We start from the raw sequence: 19,579 nt of genomic DNA on the forward strand, positions 1-19,579 counted from the left end.
CCCCGTACGCTGTTGCAAGCAGCCTCAGCGGTCACCTCATTCCTCCCACCGCCGAAGGGGCGTTTTCTGCAGGGAAGAAATTTGAATACCGGGAAATTCTTCAGGAAGCATATACGACCTTGTGCGCATTACATGCACCGGTACAATCATCAGGTCTATCGGTTCTAGCACATGCATGCGCATCGAACTGTCCGAGGGAGAAAAGAAAATGGGGGAAGCAGTTTAGCAGAGGGGCACATTGACCCAGAGCCTCGGGCTTGCCCCCCGAGACAAGCCTCAAATCATACGACGCCACGGCAAACGTGCGCCTCTCTCACCGACTTTGCATTCCAGCGTTCCAGCAACAACAAAAAAAAAAAACGAAGTCCAATTATGATCGCGATCTCGGTACTTTACTTATCCGTGGGTTTAGTGGGTTTAACATCCTAACGAACGAAATAGGTGGGTCTGGGGCTCCATTTATCATAAGTGAAGATCATTAGTGGGGCCTTTGTTGCTTGCGCGTTCTCCATTCACCAGTATCCGTTCCTTTTAGAACTAAAACCTAGTCCTTACGGAGAAACGAAAAGCGCTTGCAATTTGAGCGGGAACTAAGCAAATCAACCTCCAACTCGCCATTTTCAGCAGCGCGTAGCTATCTACACAAACAATCTATTGACATTCCAAAAACACAGCCAAGCTCACCGTTAATCACTCTATCCCCTCAAATTTTCTGCTATTTATTATGTCCAAATTGTAGTGATTTTGGGGTAAAAGTTTGCAGTCCCGGGTTATTCTGTCCCCCACTTGCTAGCCAACGTACAAGCTTAGTACTGGTAGTATGACAACTCCGTTAGTCTCCGTAGTTTTCCATTTTCGCGATCGATCTAGGCCTTGGTCCTGGAGAGAGTGCAGCAATAATTAGTACCATACCAGAACCAAAAAGAGCAAAGCCTGGTCTCGACTGAAGAGGAAACTGCACGGACTTGGCTCCAGCGTAGCAAAGAAAAAAAATATGGCCCCCACGTTGGTTTCTCTCCACATCCCAATCGTCAAGTTTACGGCATTATCGCGAAATAGACGTCATACGTTACAATGGACATTTTTTATTCTTCCACACATTGTGCGCCAACTGCTTTTCCACGCATCGGCAAAAAAGCCTTGGTAAGTGCTGCAGCTTGCAGGTTGTCAGACGACATCGTGGCGTCTTGAAATCAAGATCGAAAAATCATGTTCCAGGTACAGTAGGCACTCGTTCAGATGTCGTACCGACACGGTTCGAGACGGGATAGCGGTTGGGAAAAATGAAAACAGGGTTAGCATGCTGCTCCAGTCATGACCACACTATCGGGCTTCTTTTTTTACTACCTAACCGATGTGGTATGTATGTAGCCTTGACTCTTCCTCTCTATCTCGGGTCCATCGGCAAACTTCTTCCAGTTGCATTGGGCAGGGGAACCCCCCCCCCCCCCCCCCCCCCCGCGCCCAAGAGCTAAAAAGGTTTTCTATCAGTTCGATAGCCGCGACCCTATATCCGGCTTTACGATTAAGTTCACAATGTCCCATGGCCTCCAGGCGCCATGTGCCGTCGGACTTCACCGCGCTACGTAAAAAGAAATATGTGAGTCGCGCCTGGTTTGAGGCAACAGGCGAGGATGTTTGTTCGCGTTGCTAGACTAGACTAGTGCATTTTCCGATCCAAGACAACTAAGCGCTCGTGAGCAAACCAATTGTCTAGTTTTATCAACTAGCTATAGTTAGACACAAGCTCTCCCCGCATCCAACCGCAGTAGATACCCTTGGATCGCTTCCTCATTGCCGGTACTCGTTTAGACGGTGATCAGTCCAGTCCCCCGTCCAGTCCAACTATAGTAAAGGCTGCGAGAAGCCTTGTCCCGCCCGGCAGACGAGTGTTGATCGATTTGCTCGTGGTATATGGTGTGGTGATCAGTAAACGGGATAAATACGCCGGTGCGGAACCTTGTCGATGCCTGCCGGAAAGGGAATGGATGCAGTTAGTTGCCTGCAGGTAAACAAGAACAAAAAAAAAGACTGAAAGCAGCTGATGTTTGACGATCCTTCTCAGCATCGTCTCTTTCTTATGATCTGGTTTCCCTTGTCTTTCTCCACTCCCTAGCCTTGTGCCCGCAAAAAGGAAATACTAGCCCGATGAGGTGCATTGCGCCGTTTGACTTTACTGAAAGATAAGGTAATTATTTATCGGGCAGACGACTCTTACTCCTGCCCGTACGTACTGTTACTACTGATTATTTGTATACCCACTTCCCAGGCGGCTTTCTACGTGCTGGACTTGACTAAGCTCTTGACTCCTCCTCCCCCTGTCATAGGCTTGGTTACCTACCTGGGTACTCAAGTCAATTCAAGACAAGAACATCAGACAAAATATTTGAGCCAGTGTTTTCACATGGATGAGGTCACCTCTAGTTGCCAGGTACCACCTTTATTGAATTCGACTCAATCCTCGCGCGTTAACTGTATTCTTAGACATGCGTCCTTCTCGGTCTGTTTTGTTCCATGTCATCCATTTGCCCAACTCGTAGAGTATATCCTTTTCTAGTTACATCAGCTCCATGCAGCACGTGTAGCCCTTATGTGCTAAACCCTTGAAACTTCCTCCTGAATCAAATTGTGACAGTTAATTTTTTTTTTTCTGTTCGGTGGTTCTATAGCCCAAAAAGAATTCTCGCGTTCCGATTGTCCGCCACGACTTCCTCCGCTCGACGCTCGCCTTGCCGATTACAGCCAGCGGGCATGCGCGTCGACGAGGAAGATGCCGCTTTTGTTCCCGTGGAGGCGGCAAACTCTTTTTGTCACTTCCCCTTTTTTCCAGGGTCCTCCGTGGCACAATGCGTTTCTAGAATATCTCCAGCGCCCACGTCCCGGAACTGCTAGTGTTGGTCTACTCGTGGCAACCAGTTTCAATGTTATCCGAACCCCAAAGGGTCATCCTGAAAGAAAAAAAAAAGCCGCCATTCATTGCCGCGTTCGGGCCGATGATAATCGAGGCTCTTTTCTTTCCCCAGGGCTGGTTATTCTTGTCTGCGTGATTGTCTGTACTGCGCCCGACTTTGCGAACACGCATCCTTGCATGGAAAATTCGTCCCAGTTGTGGTAGAGCGGGCCTTTTTAGGATATAGGACCTTTTTTTGCCAATGTTTCCCCTCCGTATTTTCAGGCTTGGTGTGCCCGTATACGAGGCTGGCTGGGGTGTAGGTTGCTGCTTTTAACATTTTCGTAATGATGATGCTGAGCTTCTTGGACTACTGGCGCTTGGCCAGAACTCATGCTTACTTGGCTTACTTGGCTTGCTTGGATAGATAGGTAGATACCTAGGCAGATAGCTGGAGCTTGCCAGGTTGGTCCTGCCTTTACTTGGCTTGAGCCAAGCAGATCGTACAGATACGAGAGACGGAGCAAGTCCTCGGAAATACCCACCGACGACTTTGTGAGTATATCGGAGATTTCTGCAGGTGGAAATGCGTAGATATATGTTTGGATTCGGCTTTAGGGGGTTTCCTATGCGAGAGTAGAGGGATACCCAAACCATTTTTTTTGCTAATTTTATCTGCTTCTTGTTACTGCGTTGTAGCTAAATTTATTCCTCCCAGGGATGATGTCGCCCGACACTATTCCAGGCAGCCCTTGAACAAGAACTTTGGACTGTCTAAATTAAATAGGTGCCGAAACTACTGAACAAACTGAATATTTTGGACGTCGATAACATGGACTTGGTGATGATGCTCCGGACACTCACCATGCAAATGTGCCCACTCATAACAGGACACAGTTGTCTACCATTCAGTTACGAATCCGCATCGTTTGGGGCTTGCTTATAACTCATCAAAGCTGCCCTCAAGCAAGAAGGGTAGAAGAAATGCAAACTACTTCAAGTAAATCTTCCAAATTGTAGCTGACAAAACTCCTTGTGCATTGTATGTCCTAAAGGTCGATTTGCCAGACAGCATGGTGACTATGCCTTTTCCCCTGTGGACCTCCTTAAGCTGCTCCATCTTGTAACAGAGAAAGGTTTGGCTGTTAATTGTAATCCCCTGAGTAGACTTTGGCAGAGCTTCTATAGGTTCTTCTTATACAGGGTCGATATCCTGACAGCCAATAGGACTTGGCGACCCTTTAGCAAGAAGACATAAGCGCCATAGCGCTAAATGAGGCACTTGGCTGCGCCCTGCCTCCTGTATACGAAGGAGAGTCACCATACTGCCAAAAGCTAAATCCAAACTGTCATCGATGTCAACTACCATGTATGTGGCCGCGCGTGAGAGCTTTTACATCTGAGCTGGCTTCTATTACTCCACAATTCCTTCAAAGCTGACCACAAAGTCTCAGGTACGGTCAGGCGGCCCCCTAGAGTGCTCGTCGGTATTTGAGTCCGGCCTATATTAGTGATCATATTGCTTTGCTCATATCCAGTGATACGAAGGCAGTTTCGGTGACTTGATAGTTCTGGCAATTGATCAACCTCTGCTTCCAGGCCAAGGACGTTGTTATGGTTGATGAAGTACTCAATTGGTTTGACATATATGGAAAGTGCCCCAGGGCTAAGCAGGAAGCATACTCAGGCACACTTGTGCTTGGAAAGAGTCAATGGTTCTAGGAGATTGCGAGTTGACCAATCAGCTGCACTATTGCTACCTAGTTGGTAAACGAAATAACAATATAATATCGGCTGTATATTGAGGATGCTATCGGTGGCTACAGTGAGTGGATAGGGGACTAGTATAACTGCCAGTAGTCAGGAAGAGCACTGGAGGAGTAAGATCGTCAAAGAAAAGAGAACAACCCCGGGGAACATGACAGTACGGCGGTGTACCAAAGTGATGTCTTGCTTTTTTTTCTTTAACCAATCGATCCATAACTAAGCAATCATCGATTCTTTTCCGGGTGATTGATGGGGTTCGAGCTTTGCCAACGAAACAATTAGAACTCCAGTTGTCGCCACTCAATTATAAGCCTTGGACTACAGGGCTTCATTATTATAGATGAAAGGATACTGCAGTGATGTTCCCAGACCACCTGCAAGACTGTTTAATGCCTGCCGATGAAAATGACCCGAAAGGTACAACTTAGAACCCATATAAGCTCATTCATCATGGGCACGTAGTAGGTCCAACCTAGAGATTGAAACGGACTGATGCAATCCCTGGTGTTATATAAGCCCAACTAGGTGGTCAATCAAGCTATCTGACCTCCTGTCAACCGTAAGCAGCAAATTTGGGACTCTTGCTGGTCCAAGGGGGATGTGTCTTAGGCTCTCTCATCTATGCGGCGTCACTTTTAGAGCAAAATTTGATGATTAGGGAGATCTCTAGCTCAAAAGACTGCAAACATCAGCATGCCAGAATAATACCTCGTCAGTACGTAGCCAGCACTCCGCATCAGCGCAACAACCTGCAAAACACAGCTCTTAAAGGCCGCATACAGGCATTGATACAAATATCGATACGACACAAAGCGTTGGTTTCACAAGAGGCAGACCCACGAAAAGACACTGGCAACATGTGAGCGTATATCTTCTACACGTACATGAAGAAACTCCATAGATACTTCTCTAATGCCTTTTCGGTATAGGTATTCTCAAGCCAGATGCATACATATACGGCTTGTTGGGTTCATAGCATTCGACCTGGTAGCCGACAACGTGTATCAGTGAAATGTGCATGACCTGTTACCTACCTTACCTACCTACTAAAAACGGTATCCACGGGACTCTGCTCTCAAATCTCTCCTGATAGCGTGGGATTCAGGAAGGAATGCTCAATACCAATTGCGATATGTGTTGGACGCACTTTCCGGTCATCAAGCTCGGGCAGTTCATGGCCATCTAAAAAAATAATATATATAAAAATGACAGCGCAAGCTTGGTCAGCAAGCTGTTTACCTTGTCACTGGTGAAGCTAGACACGACCTAGGCCACAAGGAAGGAAGAAAAAAAGTGGCTGCTTGTTAAGGGGTCCCGAGAAAAACCCGAACAGATAAATACGAAGTAAACATGGAATTGACTTCAAATGTCAAATCAACATTGAACCTGGATTATCGTTGCCTGCGGCCCCACCCTCTACCCACCCAGTTCGTGACTGGTGGATCTGGGTTCTTTAATACCCCACCCCACATATAGCCGTCAACAGCGTCATCGCTTCCAATCCTACCTCGTCCAATTTGAATTCATCTTGCAAGTGAGACAAATCTTTCGGCTATCGCATTCATCAACATCGTCTACTTGAATAACCAATCGTATGGATACAATCATGTCGCGACGCGAAGAAGAAGCCAAAGTAAAGTCTTGGGGATTCCCCCACGTATTTACCTGGACGGATGGACCGTATGTCTCAATTCAACTGTTCCGCCCTTCAACTTTAATGAAGTATCCAAGGGTTGGTTCATGCATCCATCATCCATTGCCGCAGTATTGACATGCCAACCAGAAATGCACACTACACCCCACATACCCACAACGGCCTCACCACCCATCTCATCCTCGATGGCGAGCTCACCATCACTTATCCCGAGGATGAGAATCCCACCAAAGAGACTTTTGGCGTGGGCAGTCGGATCGATGTCGACGCTGGTCGATTGCATGAAGTCTGGGTCGGCAAGGCTGGCTGCACCTACGTTATTGGAGAAAAGTGACGGGAAGTTGCATTCAGAGCAAGCCCCGTCGGAATTGCCCAGTTGATCTTTGTCTGTTGCTTTTTGGTCAAAACTAATTTCAAATGGTTGAACACAATCCACGCTTCCTCCATGTCTCGCATGCTTCCCCAATCCCATGCATCATCTCTTTGTTGATTGTGGCTTAAGGATTAATACCACTGGTAGAAGGTCTGGGCCTGACGAGGCGCGGTACACGCATCCCGAGAACGGGACGATCCCACCCCAGCCCTGTAAGACACAGCCTCGACCGCGACTTGGCAGGACGAGGACGATCGCGGGCCTGTGAAAACACCTGCGTATGGGTCGATTTCGTTCTTGATAATACTCCGTATAAGTAAACGCATCGTGATACCCGCATACACGGAATGAAGTACAAGAGACTTGGGAGACTAGCATGAAGAATGATGGATTAGTCTTACCGAATCCATTCTAGGCGGCCGCGCAATTCTCATCGGAAACAACACTAGAATAATCGTGCTTGATCTTAGTACCTGGACTAATGATCTCTGACCTTGGTATTCCTTTTACATTATCCACAGGGTTCAAACAAGCAATATTATGGAGAGCCTTACCTAGCAACTAGGTACCTACCTAGGTACCAGGACCATCCATATTAAATGCGCGGCAAGCGAGAACCCAGCTGAACCTGAGCTGCTTGTCTGTCTTACTAGGCGGCAGTAAAAGCATGGAACATTCCAACAGCGCATCCCTGACTGCTGACACCCTTTCGCGCGGTTGAAAACCGACCGACATTAGGTAATTGTAATTACCTACCTACACACTGGGGCAGGAAAGACACAAAGAGGGAAAAGTTCCTCAAATAAAAAAACCCCTATTGAATCTTGTGCATTCACGAGGTCCCCCTTCAATCGACCAGCCCGATTTCTCTTCCCAATTGTAGCGGGGCCTCCCCCGCCCCCAAACCGACAACCTGCACGCGATTAACCCCCCTGTCGCCGCCTGCATGCCCTGATCTGACTGTCGCCGCCAAGAGAGCATCCACTACAGCTTCTGGTAGTCTCGGCTCTGGGCTTCGTCCCACCTTGATTGAACAATGTGCTTCTCTGTAAGTTCAGCCTGCCCACCCGATTCTGGGTGTGTGCTCCCTACATTTTCCTCTCTTTTTTTCCTGTCAAAAGATGCGACGAACCCCTTCTGCCATCCGATCCACCAAGGATCTCGAATGTTATACATTCAATCGCACCGCTATACAATATGAGCAGCGCGCTCGCCGACCTCGATTAGCACAAGCCCTGATACAGAAGCCAAATCGCTTACCCCACACGCGCCCCCCCAGTTGCCCTGCCGAAAGGCCTCCAAGGTCGCCTCCGACCAGACCTCCGTGCGCTACAACATGCCGACGTTTGGTCGCCACCAGGACGCCGGCGGCGCGCTGCGCCGGCTTGTCAACATGACCACCCTGATGGTCCCGACCCAGGGCGGATTTCACAGGCCGCAAGCCACCGACCACATTGACAGCGCCGTCGACAGCAACATGACCATCTGCCCCGGATTCGAGAACCACATTGTTAGGATATTCAAGAACCTGTGCGGGCCGGGCGCGGTGACTTTGAGCAGGGAGAGGTTCCAGGCTTTTCTAGAGGATGTCCAAGGGGACGTTGTGACGAAGCCCCTGGAGAAGGAGATGTATACTCTGCACGAATTCTTCGAGACGTGGTCGTACGTGTATCGAATGAAGCCGCAGACCAAGATCGACTCGGCGCAGAAGGACCTGTCTAAGCCTATTAGCCACTACTTTATCAGCAGTAGTCACAACACGTATCTCCTTGGAAACCAGCTGACATCGGTCAGTTCGGTCGAGGCATACAAAACGGTAAGGGAACTATGCTGACCCTCAAGTTTTCTGGAGCACAAGATGTTGTCCCACTGAAACACTGCTGACATAAACGTTGCACAAACCATAGGCACTTGAACAGGATTGCCGCTGTATCGAGATCGACGTGTGGAACAGCCCCGAATACGCGTTAGGCTTGCGAACTCCAAGCAGGTCCAAGTCGCCGCGGCCGGGCCACAAGAGACACCTGTCAGCCTCATCGATAACAAGCGCGTTCGAAGAGCGACTCGACTCTCTGAAGCAAGTTTTAACGGGCAAGTCGTACTCTAGTTCTCAGACGACGACCGCCAAGACACTCAAAGTCCCACCTTGCGACCGCCGAAATAGCAACAACCTAGAAGTACCGTCCACGAGGAACAGCGACACGACGTTCACGACGGGCTCCAACACTGCTGTGGATGATGCAGATGAAAAACACGTCCCCGAGACTCATGCTCGCAGGCGGTCACGGTCGCTGGCAAACCCATCCATGGAACCCGTCGTTATGCACGCGCATACTTACGCGCAGAGGGATTGGACTTTGAGCAACTATGTTGGCTTCCGGGAAGTGTGTCGGACGATAGGCAAAACCGCCTTTGTCACAAATCACCTGCCCATTATCATCAGCCTAGAGGTGCACGCGGACGCGCAACAGCAAGATCTCATGGTGGAAATTATGCAACAGGAATGGGGAGACCTCCTTTTGCAGGAGCAAATTTTTGGCTGTGATCCCAGATTACGACTTCCGACTTTGGAGGAGCTCCAGGACAAGATACTTATCAAGGTGAAGAAGGCCTCGGTCGTTGCCAACTCAAACGGCACCGCCGACTCGCTGGGCATACCACTCACGGCACTCATCAGAGGCTCTGTGCCGGGCACCAGCTCGGACGAGGAGGCAAGCGGGAACCCGAACCGACCCAAGATCTCGCCGCGCCTCAGCAAGCTGGCAGTATATACGCACAGCAAGCACTTTGGGGGCTTCAGCACCCGGGTGGCCAAATCACCGTCCCATATATTCAGTTTGAGCGAGGGCAGCATCCAGCGCTGGGCCAAGGAGGACCCCGAGGGCATGAAGTCGCATAACAAGTCGTTCCTGATGCGAGCTTACCCTGACCCAGTGTCACGCGTTGACAGCGGCAACATGGATCCGGCGTTTTGTTGGCGGCGCGGTGTGCAAATGGTCGCCATGAACTGGCAGACGCTGGACGGCGAGATGATGATCAACCATGCCATGTTTGCGGACCAGGCTGGGTGGGCGCTCAAGCCGGCGGCGATGCGCGGGCTCCCCGACGACTCTTTCGGGCCCAAGACGGTCGAGCTGCTGAGGATAACAGCGTTTGCGGGACAAAACATACGACCGACCACTCACGAGACTGTGAGCTCGTTCGACCCATCGATCAGTATCAGCCTCTGCGTGGAGGGCCAGGACCCCATCAAGCATCATCTCCCGAGCCGGGAGACGAGCAACCCGGACTGGGGTCACGAGGGCAAGTCGGTCTGCTTCAAGGATGTGACCAACGTCATGGAGCGCTTCAGCTTCGTCAAGATCAAGGTCGAGGACGATGGGGAGCTGTCCTCGTGGGCATGCTACAGGCTCGACCGGCTACAGAGGGGCTACAGGTTCGTGGAGCTGATGGGTCCTCGGGGCGAGCGGACAGAGGGCAAGCTGCTTGTCAAGATTGACAAGGTGATGCGGTGAAAGGGGGCAAAGATTACAAACAATATTCAAAGGTACTAGTTTGGATGGATAATGGTCTTGGATAATTTCCTATGTCATGCTTGGCGCTAGCTCGGGTGCAAACAGCCACAGGCTTTGGATTTTTGGATTTATGGGGTTGGTCGTTTGTTTGTTGGTAAGCTTTGGTTTCAGTGTTCTATACTTCCAGTGTTATGTTTTTTTATTCTTTGTTGGATAATATAATTTTTGGTCCAAGTGTATGTGTGTGTAACAATAAGTATCCGGAAAACTATTGGGCAAACGCATTGTACTTGTACAAAGAATCGCTCACTTTCATAAAACGCAGTTGTCAGAGCAAGATTTAAAAGCAACTTTATAAGGAGTCAAATGGCTGTACATACTATACTACCAAAACAGGCTCAAGTCATTACGGGAAATTCCCTCTGAATAACCAGACTTCGTCATCAATCATAGACGGAGTGATGCAAGATACTCCAAAAATGTCATACGCAAGCCGCCGTCTAAAAGACAATGCAATATGCAAAATTAACCACGCGGGGAACACCGGCAGATCGATTTAAATGCTCAAATCTATGCAGTCATGCCAAAAACAAAAAAAAAAAAAACAATAACACAAGACGGACGGGCGCATCACAACTTGCCCTTGAGAGCAGGAGCCTGGCAGCAAGACTTGGCAGGCACCTGCGCCTCCTTGCCAAACGCATTGCGCGACGTCTTGTCGCCGCCGCCGAGCTGGGCCGGGGGCAGCCAGAGGGCGGGGTTCTTGACGAAGAAATTCGAGGCGCGCAGCGTGACGCTGACGGGCTCGGCGGGCATGACGGGGAAGTCCTCGGTGCGGGGGAAGTGGGTGAGGCCGAACTGGATGTAGCAGACAATGTCGGTGTCGGCGATGGGGCCGTCGCGCGCGGCCCAGTCGGCCACGGTCGGGTTGTACGGGTGGCCCAGCTGGCCCTGCGACTGCGGCACGTAGTCGCCGGCCGGGAAGATGCGCCAGTCCTCGTAGGGCACGACCCACAGCGCGTGCTGCGCAAACGCCGCGCGCTTCCACACCATGCTGCCCGGCTTGGCGAGGATGCGGGGCGACGACGAGTTGAGGATCTTGTAGGCGATGGGTTTGCCTGTCGACGGGTTCAGCTTGCTGGGGTTGGTGATGTCCCAGGACCGGCTCGTCTCGTGGCAGTAGTCGGCGGCGCCGGCCTTGGCGGTGAGGAGGGGCGTCTTTTTGCAGTAGAAGCCGTTGCCGTAGAGGTTCTCGGCCGAGCCGAGCGGTGCCTCGGACGGGACGGCGTCGTTCTGCACCACCGAGTTGTTGGGCCCGTCGATTTCCGGGTCGATGCGGAGGGAGAAGATGTGCTGGTGGTTGTGGGCAGTGATTCCCCGCGCCACCTCTGTGCCGTAGGGGGCGGCAGTCTCAGACGAGTGCAGGCAGTACGTGTTGAGCATGCCCGTCAGCTTCATCTCGAGCTTGTAGGTGCCGTCGAGGTTGAAGATGTGGTAAAAGGCGTAGTCGTAGTTTGCGGCGGTGATGATCTGCGAGATGATGAGCTTGCGGTCGCGAGCCGAGATGGCCTCGCCGCTGCGGTAGTCGGTGTGCTTGAACGCGAGGCCGTTGTCCTCCTCGTGGATGCAGATGGCGTTCTTGATGAGGGCGGGCTCGCCGGTGCTGACGGCCAGGACGGCGTCCAGGTAGTGGATGGCGCCCTTGCAGTCGCAGCCGAGCGACAGCGAGTTGCTCATGAAGCCCGAGCCGTACTCGCCCACGTCGAAGGCGTGCTTCTTGTGGTGGGGCGGGCTGGGGTTGCCGTAGGGGACGACCATCTCGACGACGCTGACGCGGTTGAAGAGGGTGCGCTCCCGCTGCTCGTGCTCGTCAAAGATCCTGACGTCGGAGAGGACGATGCCCTCGCGGTAGTTGAAGCCGATGTGCATCTTGTAGCCGGCCCACGACAGCTCGTTGCCGCGCATGCTGAACGAGACGCCCTCGGGTTGGGTGATATCGATCGGCTTCAGCCTGTCGTGGCGGTAGCCGGCCGAGAGGAACTCTGGGGTGTAGTTGTGCTCGGCCAGCGGCGGCTTGGTGCGCTCGCCGTTAACGTGGCGGACGTCGATGGCGAGCACGATCTCCTTCTCGGTGTCGATGACGACGGAGAAGTCGAGCGGGTGGGCGTACTGATTGTCGTTGGGCGTGTTGCGGTAGTAGACTAGCCCCTGCTGCAGGCGGCGGTCCATGCCCCAGCGGTGGTCGAAGCCAATGGCCCAGCCGTCGACAAACACCTTTTCCATGTCGGTGATGCCGACCTCGCGGCAGGCCTCCTGGAACTTGGGGTCGGCGCGGGCCACGCGCTCACAGATGTCGAGGTCCTCCAGCGTCAGCATTGGGCCGATGTCGTGCACTTGCTGCCAGGTCTCGACGGCAAGCCGGTCCAGGTTGACCAGCACCTCGGCCGAGTCTGGCGTGCCCCGGATCAGCACGACGCCGAAGGCGCGGCGGACCGGACGGGGTCCGCGGCCGGCGCGGAAGGCCTGGTACTCGGCCTTGGCGGGTTCGCGCAGCGAGAGGAAGTTGAACTTGAGATTCTTGGGTGTGGCATAATCACGGATTATCTTGGTTGCAGCACGTATCTCTTCGACGGAGAGAGGGTCTGATTATTTGCAGGCTCAGAAGAAAGCAGTTCTGTGTTAGTTTTTGGTCTTCTTTTGCCCAAGACAGAATGATACCAGAGAAAAAAAAAGAAAGTCAAAACTCACCGAGAGGATGAACCGGACCCTGCTTAGTCAGGTCTGGAGCGGCGTCGTTGGCCTCTTCCCGAAAAATTGTATAACCGGCTATAGATGAAGTGTCTGGAATCATTTTGGTGGTTTTCTGGGCTCAAAGACTGTGCCATACGAGGGTAGTTTGAGCTAACAAAATAGTTGTTGGATAAAGAGAGGCTCTCTTTTTTTATGTGATCTTGAACTGTTTATGTGCAGTATAATATGATACTTTCTGGAACAGAATGGCTTTTGAAGTTAAAGAGTAGAATCCAAAAAAGAAGAAAAAAAGGAGAGCGATTTCAAGTGCTCTTTATCGTCAACCCGATTTCCCGGCTCCGAACTGTTAGCCGGAGGAGTAATAAAAATTGACCTGGCATTGTACTTACTTCGTAAAAAAAAGCAAACCCCATTTCCCCCCGCAACTGCCGATTGACTACAGCGAATTGAAACCACCAACCTCCATGCAAGGTGCGAGTCTCCAAATCCTGTCCCCTTTCAACAACTAAAACTAACGTCGCATTCTCACAGTGTGTTGTGGGGCCACACCCCCGATCGAGAAAACCCGCCCATCGAGTCGGCCGGGGCTCTGTCCTGTTATCATTGGTGGGTTCAGGCTTGTATGTATTCGATGCGTTCTGTTTGGTCGCGGGGCTTTTGCTGCGCATATCTGCATCGTACCATATCGATTCGAGGTACATTTTTTTTTACGGGTTTAGCCGAGATTGCTGTAGTGCTCAAAAAAAAGGTTGGCCAAGAACTATCTACTACGTAAACGTAAGTTTGGGTGCGGGCATTACTAAACTGGAGAACAAAAAAAAACAACAGTTGACAGCCCACCCGCCCATAGGTCTAGAATAGTATAGACTATAGAGAATCAATCGATAAATGACGTTCCCCCTATCCACATCCAGTAAACCGCTACCGGAGATAGCCAAAAGACCCTGAGAAATTACCGGTTTCGGCAAGTTTTCAGACCACACCACATACCGTAAGACATCGGGAGCATCCTGCAAACTAAACATGGAGGGAAGAGGGTGGCACCCCAAAAACTTGTGGGGCTTGTCAAACCCCCCGATCCTACCTCCCTGCCTATCAGACAAACCCAAGCAAACAATTTACGAAGTAACATCTCCCAATGCACCAGGAAGCAACCAAGCTTGGTTTTGGCCTAGATCTGCTTCCAGTAAGATCCAGAAGGGCCATAAAAAAAGGTACCAAGCTTGCAAGGTAGTAGCGGACGATATAGATAGGCGAGTCATGGGAAGTTTTGGGTAAGCAACGTGACCGACGCGTACGATACATAATTACCAAAGAAAGTAATATATTTTGTCATCGGCTTGAAACTGTGTAATCGGAATCGGTCAGTAGTGCTATCTTCTCTACACCAACGAGTAGCGCAAATAAAACGATGAGACCATGCCAACTAGACGCAGGGGGATAGGTCAACATGTATCATGAGCTGGCGGCACTGAATCTCGGTTGAACTCACTGTATACAAACTCCGCTATAGAACAAACAAAGTCTCGTAAAACATGCGGAAAAGAAACAGAGCAAAACATCATACAACATCTGCCGACGGTAATTAGTAGAGCCAAATGCCCCTAGAATATGTACATGCGTTCGGACAAAAGAACAACAGCAACAACAACAAGGCACACACACATACGTTCCAATGTCACCAAAGCAAAGTCTCAACCCTCTACTTCGAAGCCGCCCCATTTTCCTTGCCGTCATTGCCGTTGGCCTTCTCGCTCTCTTCCTTCCCAATCCCGTTGAGAACCTCCACCTCGAGCCTGCGGGCCTGCTCCATCCGCTCCTCCGCGTGTCCCGTACGAAGATACTTGTGCCTTCCCTCGATCACCCAGAGCACGAGCGCAATCACCATCATGACCCCAAAAACCGCGATGGCGTAGTTCATGTCCTCTGCCGTCGGGTCCGGGCTGGCGGGGAAGAAGAAGAAGACGGTCGTGACGCAGCAGTAGATCAATGAAATGACGTTGATGACCGGCCCAAACCTTCCAAGTGGGAACTCGCCACCCGGCGGCAGCTTGTCGCGTCCGACCCCGAGTAGGACCACGATCGGGATCGCGTAAGAGATGGTGAGCGCGATGGTGGTGACGCTGACAATAGCCTGAAGCACGGTGTTGGCGAACGTGTACAGAATACCAACCAGGCCGGTAATAATGCCTTGTAGCCAGAGAGCTCGCACCGGCACTCTCCACGTCTCGTCCACATGACCAAAGTACTCGCCCCACGGCAGGCCTCCATCGCGTGCCAGACCCCAAGTGAGCCGCGAGGAGCTGGTGATGATGCTGAATGCCATGCCAATGCCGTTGAAGATGAAGAGGGCCAGGAGCGCCGTCGCGCCGTCCAGTCCGACGGTTTGCACCAGTAGATCGACAAAGGGAATGCCTGTGGGCCCGTTGAGGACTGTATCGAAATCCTGAATGCAATACATGCAGACTATCATGAACAGGAATCCGGTGACGGCTCCCGAGACCACACTGGACCACAGGATGCGGGGTACGTTCTTGCGCGGTGCTGGGATCTCTTCGGCCATGTGCACCGCCGCATCAAACGCCGTCAAGCTGAAGGCTGCTTGCACCAGGCCAAGGAAGAACGCTACCCCGTCGCTCCAGCCATCCTGGTTAATCCATGTGGCAAAGACAAATGAAGCAGGCTGAAACGACAACAACTCCGACTTGCCAACCGAGATGACCAAGGCAAGGGAGAAGACGAAAAATAGCGCGACGAACCAAACTCCCACAAAGTTGTTGATGAACGGGAGGATCGCGTCGCGGCGCCCGGCGCCAATGTTTGCCAGGGTGCCAGCTATAGACATGGCGAAGTAGAGCAAGAACTGGACCCACCCCAGTTCAGCACCTTCCCACTCTGGGTCGTAATTGACCTTCATGCTTAAAAGGAATGAGGTCATAAAGGCCAACTGCGAAGCCGATAACGTCCACCAGCCAAACGTGTTGATCCAGGCACAAAGGTACGATGTAAACCGTCCCCATTTACCTGGCCACAGGCGCGAAACCCAGTATGCTTGTCCCAATGCTGTCGGCATACTGCTGCAGAGCTCGGCGAGGGAGACGGCGACACAGACATTGCATATGGTCACCAGAACGAGACCCCAAAGAATGAGCGCCGGCCCACCACTGCCGAGTGCACTGCTTAGAGACTGGCCTGCTGTGCTCCATGTTCCAAGAACGATGAAGGACAGGAAGAACAAGCTCAAGCTATTAAACTTGCGACTTAGGGTCTGAGAGTGACCCATATCCGCGAGTGAGTGCACATCGTCCTCGGCTTGGGCATTACCGGGTGACTGATTCCCATGCGACTCGGTATCGGGACTGCGCATCGAAAAGGTGAAGCGTTGCTACCGGACGGGGTGTTGGGTGTTATGATTTGGCGCAATTTTTTCTTGTCGCTCCGAGGTTGAGGTTGTGCCCTGATGTTGTCTTCTGCATGAAACACGAGGTTTGAAACCTCGTTTGTATCGTGGCTCTTGTAAATGCCCGGCCCTGGGGTGAATCGATTGAGACAAACTTATGGCGACAAGGTCAAACTCATCGTCGGGAATGACTTTCCAAGCAACCATCGAGATTTCTGGCAAGCAGGTTTGAATGACGCTTCGCGCATCTTATCAATATTGTGGGGGTAGGATTGCCAGGTTGAAGCGGAGCTGTACCGAATCCCGGGGTGCACAGCTCCATCCAGGAGTTCTTTATCAGGTGCCCTATCTGATTAGCACCCGGCGAGTGGGGGAATACAACGTCAAATGATGGGCCAGTGTCTGGCCGTCGCAATATGTCCTAGGCAGAACTAGGGGGTTTCTCGGCGAAAATGCCAAAGATATACAATTGCGCAGCTCTGATGGTTGCACCTCCGATATTGCTATCAAAGGGCTCCGCAAGTGAAAGAGGTGGGGTCTGGACAAATCACCCCTCGATAGGCTATATATTAAGGCAGTGTCCATACCCGGTAATTAGATTGCCCATTCACAGAATTTCAAGTTAGATCGAATCGAGGCGATAGACGCGTAAGACTTGTGGATGTCGCGCTTGTTGGTGTAACCATCGCAGTCGTCGGGTGCACTTTCTTTTTATACAACATATCTTTGCTGAACGACGAGCCGCGATCGCCATGGTCTCCGCAGTCATGCCAATTATTTTCTCTGGTTAATGCATCAAAAGGTTGTAAACAGCTGCTTGAACGGATTCTTGGCAGGGATATACCCAGACTTTTCAAACTCGGCTTCACAGAACCAGCACGTTAGAGTCCAATCCGCCAAAAAGCTCTTGCCAGGTCAAGTCCTGGACGTGGGAGCCCCATACATTTTGGAGCTCCCTCATCACGGCCCTGACCGAGGCAAAGCGCATATTTTCGTACAACAAGTTGACCAGATCAAGAACCGTCTCTCGATGCTCTGGTAATTTTGCATGGGCGCCGACAACGTATAGTGGAAATATGATGCAGTTAAGCGATTTGGACTTGCGGTCAATTTCTAAAAGGGATTGTATTCCGGCCTGGACGTGTTGCTGGACCAGTGGGTGATTGATGGGCAGCCTGCAGATTGCCCGATATAAAAAGATGAGTGCTGCGTGTTGAAAGGCGCGAATGAGTGCAAAAGCGTGTACAGCTGTGACGTCGTCCCTGGTCGTCATGACGTTGCTTTTGTCGTCGCTGGTCGGTGATGGAGGGTTCGAAGACGTTTTCTCCAACTTGATTGCCGGAGATGCATATGAGGGGAGAAACGACCGTTCAAACATGCGAACCGTGTCCATCGACATCTCGACCTGCCCGCTCCGTATGCTCTCGAGGTAGAAAGACATGGCGCTCATGTCGCCAAAGACCTTGGCGAGCGACGCACGCTGCAGCGGATCTCGATTCCACCATACGGCACCCTCGTCGACAGTGGCCCAGACGGAGGCGGGAAACGAGGGCGGGCGGCTGTGTAGTAAAGAAGTTGTCAGGTCGGCCGACACAAACTCGGCAAGAAGCATTTGTAATGACGGCTCGCTCCGCTTCAGGACGCGCTCAATGCCGCCCATTTGCCCAACAAGAGCCATGACGCCTTTGTGATGACTCGACGTAGACACAAAGCCGGTGACAAACTCTATAAAGCCATCGTGGAGGTAGAGTAACAAGACGGCAAAGAGAAGAACCATGGGCGGCCTCTTGTCGAAAAGACAGCTATCGACCCTGGACCGTATCTCGGCCAAACATTCGGCACGTTTCGGTCCCAACCCACCCCGCCTCACCACCTCTGTCTCTTGGCCTTCCTGCAGCAGTCGGTGCGAATCGGCCAGGACGCAGGTGGTGAGGAGCACGACGCGGTTCTCGAGGGCAAAAGGCAGCGGCGGTGAGCTGGGGGCCTCTGCACACTGCAGGAGCGGCCAGATGCGGGCGTGAAAATAGTGCAGGGCCCGCCTCTCGCCCTGCGACAGCACGCCGTCGTTTGCGAGGCCGGGGCTGAAGATTACCGAGGAGCAGACGGCGGGGGGTGTGGCGGGAGAAGGATTATTGCTGCGGACGGGTGGCCGCGTGCTCCAGCGGATCAGGCGCGTGTTGTAGTCGCAGCGGACATCCTCCTGGCCTTGGGCGCCGTCTTCGGCACACCGACGGCACACGGGCTTGGCGAGGTCGCATTTGACCCGGCGCTTCTTGCAGGGCCAGCAGGAGCCTGGTACGACCCGCACTCTTGAACTGCGCATCGCTCGTGCAGTGCAGAATTAATCCGTCCTTTTTTACCCTGTCGTTTGTTTTATTATGAAGAAAAACTATTTTTCTTGTTTTCGGGAAAGTTACCGTGGCCGCCGGAAAGGGTAACAATTGTGCCCTTTGTGTGGGACGTCGGTCAAGGCGGAGAGATTTTCAATCACGAATTAGCCGCGTGGATTTTTTAACTCTGGAGGTGGTTCAAGGTGAGGCTGTGCCCGTAGCTTTTTGTCACAGATTAGACTTTGCATCCCTATCAAACAGAGTCCTATTCGACTGCTAACTTTTCAAGATTCAACCGGACTAGGCCTAATGTGGAATTTCCCAGCCGGGGCCTTCACCTTGGCGAGGCTTGATCTCCGCAGCTTGCTGCGTCATGCTCCTTGTAGTGGTAAAACTACCCCGCACTACCCCCAACAATTACATAGTACTACTGGTAATTCATGAGAGCGAGTGGGGGGGTTTGGAGCTCTGTGAGGGAAACCGCCACTAAGGATGGAACGGTCCTGGAATGCATCAACGGCAGATCAGCCGGGCTGCTCTTAGTTCGTCTACTATCGATTCCAGACTTTACAACGGTGTGTGCCCACTACGTAGTTTACGTTTAAATAAGGTATATGCTTGCTTGACTACCCTATTTGCTTGACAGTTCTCAAACTACAGGCCTTGTGAGCCCGGGGATGTTGCTGTTGACCTACCCAACGCGCAAGCTCACTGTGAACAAAGAAAGTTTTGCAAGCAGAGCCGAGTCATGGTTTTGGGGTTCGCGTTTGACAAGAACCAGGGACATCGCAGTGGTGATGCCGTGCGCCGACCACGAGTTGACGACTTTATTAATACATCGCAGATATCCAAAAGTTGGGGAGGCTGAATCTGTCAAGTTGATGATTGGCAGTGGGATA

General features: G+C 51.7%; 5 protein-coding genes across 5 annotated transcripts; 2 read left to right on the forward strand and 3 right to left on the reverse strand.

Annotated features, from left to right (window-relative positions):
• The first annotated feature begins 6,178 nt into the window (after nt 1-6,178).
• MGG_15017 (uncharacterized protein) lies at nt 6,179-6,833 on the forward strand. Its single transcript, XM_003721040.1, has 2 exons — nt 6,179-6,337; nt 6,441-6,833. The coding sequence occupies exons 1-2, from the start codon at nt 6,252-6,254 to the stop codon at nt 6,643-6,645; spliced, it is 291 nt and encodes a 96-aa protein (XP_003721088.1). The 5' UTR covers nt 6,179-6,251; the 3' UTR covers nt 6,646-6,833.
• Nucleotides 6,834-7,421: 588 nt separating this feature from the next.
• Nucleotides 7,422-10,633, forward strand: MGG_15018 (1-phosphatidylinositol-4,5-bisphosphate phosphodiesterase 1). Its single transcript, XM_003721041.1, has 2 exons — nt 7,422-8,500; nt 8,592-10,633. Exons 1-2 carry the CDS (start codon nt 8,021-8,023, stop codon nt 10,197-10,199), a joined length of 2,088 nt encoding a protein of 695 aa, XP_003721089.1. The 5' UTR covers nt 7,422-8,020; the 3' UTR covers nt 10,200-10,633.
• Nucleotides 10,504-13,472, reverse strand: MGG_15019 (peroxisomal copper amine oxidase). Its single transcript, XM_003721042.1, has 2 exons — nt 12,948-13,472; nt 10,504-12,841 (listed from the first exon to the last, which is right to left on the reverse strand). The coding sequence occupies exons 1-2, from the start codon at nt 13,048-13,050 to the stop codon at nt 10,830-10,832; spliced, it is 2,115 nt and encodes a 704-aa protein (XP_003721090.1). The 5' UTR covers nt 13,051-13,472; the 3' UTR covers nt 10,504-10,829.
• Nucleotides 13,473-14,652: 1,180 nt separating this feature from the next.
• On the reverse strand, nt 14,653-16,317 carry MGG_15020 (amino acid permease; the record flags this gene model as incomplete). Its single annotated transcript, XM_003721043.1, has 1 exon — nt 14,653-16,317. The coding sequence occupies one exon, from the start codon at nt 16,315-16,317 to the stop codon at nt 14,653-14,655; it is 1,665 nt and encodes a 554-aa protein (XP_003721091.1).
• Nucleotides 16,318-17,215: 898 nt separating this feature from the next.
• Nucleotides 17,216-18,673, reverse strand: MGG_15021 (uncharacterized protein; the record flags this gene model as incomplete). Its single annotated transcript, XM_003721044.1, has 1 exon — nt 17,216-18,673. One exon carries the CDS (start codon nt 18,671-18,673, stop codon nt 17,216-17,218), a length of 1,458 nt encoding a protein of 485 aa, XP_003721092.1.
• Between the last annotated feature and the right edge of the window lie 906 nt (nt 18,674-19,579).

The sequence above is a fragment of the Pyricularia oryzae genome, chromosome 7 (assembly GCF_000002495.2).
Source record: "Pyricularia oryzae 70-15 chromosome 7, whole genome shotgun sequence".
Lineage (NCBI taxonomy): Eukaryota > Fungi > Ascomycota > Sordariomycetes > Magnaporthales > Pyriculariaceae > Pyricularia > Pyricularia oryzae.